Source organism: Palaemon carinicauda, unplaced genomic scaffold (assembly GCF_036898095.1).
Source record: "Palaemon carinicauda isolate YSFRI2023 unplaced genomic scaffold, ASM3689809v2 scaffold246, whole genome shotgun sequence".
Classification (NCBI taxonomy): Eukaryota; Metazoa; Arthropoda; class Malacostraca; order Decapoda; family Palaemonidae; genus Palaemon; species Palaemon carinicauda.
Genome location: NW_027170096.1, coordinates 195,743 through 204,985, shown reverse-complemented (window position 1 = coordinate 204,985; position 9,243 = coordinate 195,743). Strand labels below are relative to the sequence as shown.

The window sequence follows — 9,243 nt, the reverse complement described above, 5'->3', positions numbered from 1 at the left end:
TGCTGATGACTCAGCAGATAGACCTATAGGCTCTCCCAAACCCCCCCCCAACCTTAGCTCACGAGGATGGTACGGTTGCAAACCCTAATGGGACTAACGAGTCGGAGCGGGACGCGAACCCCCTTAAACGGCTCAATTTCCATTTTCATACACATGATGGGTTGGCCAAGGCACCAGCCGCCCGTTGAGACACTACCATTAGAGAGTTATAGGGCCCTTTGACTGGCCAGACTGTACTAAATTGGATCCTTCTCTCTGGTTACGGCTCTTTCTCTTTATCTACACACACACCGAATAGTCTGGCCTATTCTTCACAGATTCTCCTTTGTCCTCATACACTTGAAAAAGCTGGGATTACCAAATAATTTTTCTTCACCCAAGGTGTTAACTACTGCACTGTCATCTTTCAGTGGCCACTTTACTCTTGGTAAGGGTAGAAGAGACTCTTGTTTTGTTAAAGTTTGTATAGTTTATATAGGAAATATTTATTTTAATGTTGTTACTGTTCTTAATATATTTTATTTTTCCCTGTTTCCATTCCTCACTGGACTATTTTCCCTGTTGCGGCTTATAGCATCCTGCTTTTCCATCTAGGTTTGTAGCTTAGCAAGTAATAATAATAATAATAATAATAATAATAATAATAATATAACCTATAAAAACTTCAAAAAGTAAGAGGAAGAGAAACGAGACAGAACAGTGTGCCCGAGTGTACCCCCAAGCAAGAGAACTCTAATCCAAGACAGTGGAAGGCCATGGTACAGAGGCTATGGCACTACCCAAGACCAGAGAACAATGGTTTAATTTTGGAGTGTCCTTCTAGAAGAGCTGCTTACCATAGCTAAAGAGCCTCTTCTACCCTTACCAAGAATAAAGTAGCCACTGAACAGTTACAGTCGAGACCTTAACTCCTGGAGTGAAGTAGAATTGTTTGGTAATCTTAGTGTTGTCAGGTGTATGAGGACAGAGGAGAATATGTAAAGAATAGGATAGACTATTCGGTGTATGTGCAGGAAAAGAGAAAATGAACTGTAACCAGAGAGAGAGGGATCCAATGTAGTACTCTCTGGCCAGTCAAAGGACCCAATAACTCTCAAGCGGTAGTATTTTAATTGGTACCTGGTGCGCTGGCCTAGCATCCTTGTTTTCCAAGTAGGGTTGTACCTTGTTTTTATGTTGACCAGGCTGACATGAGTCTTTTTATAGTTTATATATGACATATCTGTTTTTGACGTTGTTAATAGTTTATATAGGACATATCTGTTTTGACGTTGCTACTGTTTTTAGAATGATTTATTGTTAATTTATTCTCATCATTTATTTATTTCCTTATTTCCTTTCCTCACTGGGCTATTTTTCCCTATTGGAGCCCTTGGGCTTATAGCATCTTGCTTTTCCAACTAGGGTTGTAGCTTGGCTAGTAATAATAATAATAATAATAATAATAATAATAATAATAGCAGTAATGAAATAAGGATGATTTATCTAAGATATGTTGATATAATTTTATACTATGTTCATTTATTATTCCATTCTAATTGTGTGTTATTAACTTAACTAATATATAAAAAAAAATTGACAATAAAATAAGCTCCTTTAATTGCAGGAACAATGAAGATGGTCTGCTCATCGGCAAGTGACTCATACGAGGTCGGTACACGCGAGTGCCCGGTAATAGCGAGGCTCAACCACGCAGATGTTGGAGTGTCCGGAAGCACAACTTCCGTCAGGCTCCGCCACATGGGAATTGGGGGCTCCGAGGACTTAAAAGAAAATGGCCTTTCCATATCAGCAGAGGATTATTTGAGGTTGAGACTCACCTCACGCAATGCCAGCGAGAGATTCGGTGTGTCGGAAAGTGTGTGTAATAACAACAATGATTGCAATGCTAATGTTTCTTATGGAGATAAAGGTGTAGAGAGTATTTGCAATAATTATTATTTGAAGGAAAATTCCGTAGGTGATTTCAATTATGAAAAACTCTCGCCTAGATTAAAAGAACTTTTGGAAGGTTTGAATGAACCGGGAGACTCTTCCAACCCACCGGTGCAACCCGAATGGCTCGACCGCGAGCTCTTTGATCGGGGCAGAAGTTTCTACCAAAAATTTCTTTTCTGTATATTTTTCTCTGATCTTCTGTCACTTCTTATGGCCTTTTCCATGAACAGAATAATAAAACCTTTAATTTACACAGATAAATCGGATACCCCAACTCGAGCGCTACGTCGCTACGTCTCGACAATAATGCACATCATCACGTGGTTTTCGGGCGATGTTTGGGACCCCAATGACAGAGCCCACAAAGATATCCTACACGTCAGGAATATTCACAATAATGCCGCGGGTATTTTCAACTCTTCAGAGAACTACAACGAAGTTCAGAGGACAAACGTCAGGAGCAAAGGACATGTCGAACCTAAATGCCCTTTCAGTCCCTCCCTACGTCAGGATTTACAGATGCAGGCTGAACCTGGCATCTGCTTGGAGTCTCCAGCCAATCCTCCACTGTATATCAGCCAGTGGGACATGGTCCTGACTCAGTACTGCTTCCTGGGCATCATGTTGGCCCACCCAAGATCCATGGGGGCGTGGGGAGCGACCGAACGCGACCTAGAGGGCTTCGTTCATTTCTGGAGGGGAATTGGCTGGCTCTTGGGCATTGAAGACAAGTACAACTTCTGTAAAGGAACGGCAGCAGAGACGAAGGCTCTGTGCGCAGAGATAGAAAGGCTAGTCATCATTCCAAACCTGTCGAGATCCGGTTGGAATCAAGAGCACATGTCCTCCTCCCTCATGGATGGAATCAACATGATGGTGCTGGGGTTGTCGTACCCGGCGATGTTGCGATTCCTCGCCGACACCCTGGGTTTATCCGTGCCGCTTTTCGTCAGGAATATGAGTCTGAGGCACATTGTCCAGTACTGGCTGATGTACTTTGTTTTTCATTTTGTTTTCATGATACCCGGCGTAGTTTACTTCTTCAATGGATTGTTAAGATACACTCTTAGGAGGATACAGAGGATTCACCCGAGTTGGATTCCCGAGTCAAGAAAAGTTATTTTCGCCGACACGTGACGTGAGTGTACGTACATGCTGCACTGAAGTTTAAATGTACAAGATGGCTATTCAAGTCTTTCACATGTGTATGCCATTTCTTTTTATTTCAGGTCTAAGAAAGATTGCATTTTATCAATTCTTTTATGTTTTGTACATGACATTATATTAATGTCAAGACAGACAATATATGGAATGAAGTTCCTGTACGTATATGTCATTTAATTTGGTTCCGATTGTCCTTGCTAATATTACACCTTACCAAACCAATTTTAACCGACCAGGTATACCAGAGTGAATGTTGTTGTTGTTGTTGTTTTAGATTGGCCCCCTTACAACGAAGGGGACCACGGGCTCTTGCACGAAGGCAGCCCGTAAGTAGGATAAGCTTGTGAAAGAGTCAGTTGTTGTTGTTGTTGTTTTAGATTGGCCCCCTTAAAACGAAGGGGACCACGGGCTCTTGCACGAAGGCAGCCCGTAAGTAGGATAAACTTCTGAAAGAGTCGAATCATATCAAAACACGAAGAAAGACTGGATGATGATTGGATGACAGCAGCATGACGAGCGAGGGCGGAGTTAGAAGTTCAGTCGAGGGCGCCGCAAAGCAGACAAGGCCTCTCTAAACCTGGTTCCTCTTCGGTCCTAGAGAAATTATTTTTTTCTTATTGCAGTTCCGAAGCGGACTTATATACCAGAGTGAAATACTTTTTTCTCTGTGAAGCATATGCCAGATTGTTTGCCCTCAAGTCGATAACTAGGAATTAGGAACAATACAAACAAACTTAAGCCTTTGAGTGCCAACCCTTCATCAAACGATTTAGCTCTCAAACCCCAGACCTGTTTATTCGGACATTTTACTCGACTCATCTTAGCAACAAAACTAGGACTTAATAGTTTTTATCGTATAGATGAATATCTTAACCAGTGATATATAAAATTACATGTTTTGTAATGTTTTCACATATGTAAATGATAAAAGAATGAGATCAAACTGGTAATTGCCAGAAGTAAATTACGTCAAAGGGTTATCTTAGTGAATGCGACTTCCTCTAATACCCCAAGCCAGGTTCGCTCGCCAGGTTCGCGATAGCCGAGACTCTCCCTTATCTACGGATAACCTAAAAAACCCTACTGGTACTTGACCTCTAAGCCTGGACAACCTAAAAACCCAACCGATACTTAACATCTAGGCCTTGGCAAAAGTTCAAATGCTCGAAGGGTTCCAATAAGTTTCACAAGTTCTCTGTAAAGCGTAACCCAGTTTATTTGGTAAGACGTGGTGATCTTGAGTTTCAATATGCATTTTGATGTCAAATGTAAATTTTTCCCCGCGTACATCAAAGTACGATGTATTTAAACAAGCAAAGAGTCGCTGGCTCGCACAAGCCCTAAACCAAGTGTTTCGTGAAGTGATACCAATAGAATGCTTTGTTGAAACACGAAACATATCTACATATATATTTTTTTTCTCTTTGCAAACATTGGTTATTAAAGAGACAAACAATTCTCAATAGGCTGTTATTATCCTTTTGTGTTTTCTGATATAAAGTGAGGAGAAGAATGATTTAGAGGCGATACTATTCCTGTCGCGGAGTGTGGTGCCGAGTCCGCGGAAGACGGTAAGTTGCAGAGAGAAATTGAAAGATTTTGCGATTGGAAAAGTGTATTGGAGAGTGACTATGATTATTACTAGCTAAGCTACAACCCTAGTTGGAGAAGAAAGATGCTGCAAGACCACTCCAACGGGGAAAATAGCCCAATGAGGGAAGGAAATAAATAAACTACAAGAGAAGTAATGTACAATTAGAATATAATATTTCAAGAACAGTAATAATATTAAACATCTTTTTTGGGCTCAAGCCATGTCGTCCTGATGGAAGGTTCCTTCAGTATATATGACAACGGGAATAGGAATGAATACCCTAAGGAAGCTACTGAAGGAACCTTCCATCAGGACGACATGGCCATCTCACCCAAAAATAGATTTTTCGCTTCGCTCAAAATCCGTTTTATGTATAAACTATAAAAACTGAACAAAACAGAGGAAGATAAATAAGATAGAATAGTGTGCCTGACTGTACGCTCAAGCTAGTGAACTACAGTAGTTCTGAGACATATGTACTATCCCTGTTTATCGTCTTTATCTGACGGACGTATGCGATACGCGGCAGACAGATAATTACGCAGGAGAGGAAAGTGATAAACACCAATCAACAATAAATACAACCATTAATAGTCCACTGCAGGATAAAGGCCTCAGACATGTCAATTCATGTCTGGAGTTTGGCCACTTTTCATCAGTACTTTGGCCAGTAGGCATTGGTGATGGTGGGAGATTTTTGTCTAATCGCTCATAGAAGACTAACCTTGTATGGGTGGCCCTGATTAGGACAGCTTTGCTGATCATGGTGATACAGAATATATATATATATATATATATATATATATATATATATATATATATAACTACTGTACACATTTCTATTTCTATTCAAGTGTGTAACCTAAATATAAATAGGACTATTTGTATATACAAAAAGGTCTCAAAACATCTCAAGTAACTATTTAAATTAAATAATAATTTTGGCTTTTAAGATATGAATAAATATGTTAATAAATAATCCATTCTAAAACATTATGCATTAACGAATGTAAAATATGAGAGAAAACGGGAATTTACAATTAAATGAAAACAGGAATTTTCAATTAGATGAAAACGGGAATTTTCAATTAGATGAAAACGGGAATTTACAATTAAATGAAAATGGGAATTTACAATTGTATGAAAACGGGAATTTTCAATTAGATGAAAACGGGAATTTACAATTAGATGAAAACGGGAATTTCCAATTAAATGAAAACGGGAATTTTCAATTAAATGAAAAAGGGAATTTACAATTAAATGAAAACGGGAATTTACAATTAAATGAAAACGGGAATTTACAATTAAATGAAAACGGGAATTTTCAATTAGTTGAAAACAGGAATTTACAATTAAATGAAAACGGGAATTTTCAATTAAATGAAAACGGGTATTTCATAAATAATTGGGGTAACTATTGTATTTAGCATTTGCCAGGAGAAAATACTGGTTTACTGGCTTATTTATTAATTCAAGCTGGTACCGTCTACGCAAGGGAAATAATAGGTTTAATGGTTAATTTATAAATTTAAACTTATGTAAGTGTGTGAGCGGATTTTTCTTTTGTAAAGGCACTTAGAAGAGTTGGAAGACCAAGGCCTGTATGGCTGAGGACTATGAAACGTGAAGTAGGAGATGGTGAGTGGGGAACTGTTGATTTATAAGTTCTAGATAGGGAAGACTGGCATAATCTATCCAAGGCCCTTTGCATCAATAGGCGCAGGAGGATATATATATATATATATATATATATATATATATATATATATATATATATATATATATATATATATATATATGTGATACTGTAAATACCAAAGAATGTATACGACAAACAGATCTTCCTAGGTCCTACAGAGCACAGGGTTTCCATGTGAATATAATTTTGTTATAAATCAATAATATTTTTTTGGGTTGTGGTAGCTAATTATAAATATATCTGCCTGGAGATCTATTGGACGGGGGTTGGAGACCCGCTCAAACTTGATAGTTAATTGCAGTGTCTGCAGCCTAACCGTCCTTGTGAGCAAAGGACTGGGTTTTGTGGGAGCGTATTCGTCTACCTGCCGAGGAGTCATCAGCTATTGTCTGGCCCTCCCTGATCCTATCTTGGGAGGAAAGGGGGGCTTGTATATACTGTAGTCAGACTCTAAGAGTATAGTCTTGCTAAGGTTCTGTCACTGTCCCTTTCCTCTGCCATTCACGAGTAACCTTTAAACATCCGTCCGACCCCAGAGGTTGGAGGTTTGATTCAGAACCCGCACTTGGTGACCTGGCTGAAGAAGCATAAAATTCATGGTTTAAAGATTGCTCATGAATAGTTGAGGCAACGGATAGTGACAATGCCATAGAGACTGACAATATACAGATATGATCAGTGCCAAAGGCTCCCTCTTCACCCAAGCTAGGACCAGGGGAGGGCCAGGCAATGGCTGCTGATGACTGAGCACGTAGACCTATATGCTCGCCCGAAACCCACCACTCCATCTTTAGCACAGATGGATGGTGAGGTTCCAGACACTACAAAAAACTATCAATCTTGAGCAAGTCTTAAACTCCTGTCTAGCAAATTGCCAGGTAGCGACATTTCAAATAGGCTAATAATATTTTCTCGGGAGGTGAGGGCATCGCCCATCTTCTTCAGTGGTTTCCGATCTCGGTAGGACTAAAAACATATCACCTCTCATTGTAGTAGGTTGACCAGGGCACCAGCCAACCGTTGAGATACTACCGCTAGAGAGTTATTGAGTCCCTTGACTGGCTAGACAGTATTACATTGGATCCTTCTCTCTGTTTACGACTCAATTTCCTTTTGCCTATACATAAACGGAATAGTCTGGACTATTCTTTACATATTCTCCTCTGTCCTCATATACCTGACAACTCTGAGATTACCAAGCAATTCTTCCTCGCTCAAGGGGTTAACTACTGCACTGTTATTGTTCAGTGGGTACTTTCCTCTTGGTAAGGGTGTTAAGGGTAGAAGAGGCTCTTAAGTTATGGTAAGCAGCTCTTCTAGGAGAAGGACACTCTAAAATCAAACCATTGTTCTCTAGCCTTGGGTAGTGCTATAGCCTCTGTACCATGGTCTTTCACTGTCTTCGGGTAGAGTACTCTTGCTTGAGGGTACACTCGGGCAAACTATCCTGTCTTATTTTTCTTCTTCTTGTTTTTGTAAAGTTATAATTCTATATGAAATATTTTGTTTAATGTTGTTACTCTTCTTAAATCTATTTTATTTTAATTGTTAATTACTTCTCTTTTAGTTTCCTTATTTCCTTTCCTCACATGGTTATTTTCCTTGTTGGAGCCATTGGACTTACAGCATTCTGCTTTTCCAACTAAGGTTGTAGCTTAGCAAGTAATTACAATAATAAAAATGCTGTTGTGACCTCTTCTCTATGAGAGCGTCATCATCATCGGCCTGCACAACTCCAGAGGAGATGAACTTCGAGATCACCCCCTTCTCTCTAGCTTTATCTTCGCTAAGTCTTCTTGCCAACTTCTGAAGAGTACCCCCCTTCTCTCTAGCCTTATCTTCGCTAAGTCTTCTTGCCAACTTCTGAAGAGTACCCCCCTTCTCTCTAGCCTTATCTTCGCTAAGTCTTCTCGCCAACTTCTGAAGAGTACCCCCCTTCTCTCTAGCCTTATCTTCGCTAAGTCTTCTCGCCAACTTCTGAAGAGTACCCCCCTTCTCTCTAGCCTTATCTTCGCTAAGTCTTCTCGCCAACTTCTGAAGAGTACCCCCCTTCTCTCTAGCCTTATCTTCGCTAAGTCTTCTCGCCAACTTCTGAAGAGTACCCCCCTTCTCTCTAGCCTTATCTTCGCTAAGTCTTCTCGCCAACTTCTGAAGAGTACCCCCCTTCTCTCTAGCCTTATCTTCGCTAAGTCTTCTCGCCAACTTCTGAAGAGTAACCCCCTTCTCTCTAGCCTTATCTTCGCTAAGTCTTCTCGCCAACTTCTGAAGAGTACCCCCCTTCTCTCTAGCCTTATCTTCGCTAAGTCTTCTCGCCAACTTCTGAAGAGTAACCCCCTTCTCTCTAGCCTTCTCTTCGCTAAGTCTTCTCGCCAACTTCTGAAGAGTACCCCCCTTCTCTCTAGCCTTCTCTTCGCTAAGTCTTCTTGCCAACTTCTGAAGAGTACCCCCCTTCTCTCTAGCCTTCTCTTCGCTAAGTCTTCTTGCCAACTTCTGAAGAGTACCCCCCTTCTCTCTAGCCTTCTCTTCGCTAAGTCTTCTTGCCAACTTCTGAAGAGTACCCCCCTTCTCTCTAGCCTTCTCTTCGCTAAGTCTTCTCGCCAACTTCTGAAGAGTACCCCCCTTCTCTCTAGCCTTATCTTCGCTAAGTCTTCTCGCCAACTTCTGAAGAGTACCCCCCTTCTCTCTAGCCTTATCTTCGCTAAGTCTTCTCGCCAACTTCTGAAGAGTACCCCCCTTCTCTCTAGCCTTATCTTCGCTAAGTCTTCTCGCCAACTTCTGAAGAGTAACCCCCTTCTCTCTAGCCTTCTCTTCGCTAAGTCTTCTTGCCAACTTCTGAAGAGTACCCCCC

General features: G+C 40.6%; 1 protein-coding gene across 1 annotated transcript; it reads left to right on the top strand.

Annotated features, from left to right (window-relative positions):
• The first annotated feature begins 1,580 nt into the window (after window positions 1-1,580).
• LOC137636184 (uncharacterized) lies at window positions 1,581-4,565 on the top strand. The gene has a single exon (XM_068368589.1). It carries the CDS (start codon window positions 1,612-1,614, stop codon window positions 3,073-3,075), a length of 1,464 nt encoding a protein of 487 aa, XP_068224690.1. The 5' UTR covers window positions 1,581-1,611; the 3' UTR covers window positions 3,076-4,565.
• Window positions 4,566-9,243: the final 4,678 nt, after the last annotated feature.

Coding starts and splice junctions, on each gene's coding strand:
- LOC137636184 (XM_068368589.1), top strand. CDS start 1,612: ATGAAGATGGTCTGCTCATCGGCAAGTGACTCATACGAGGTCGGTACA.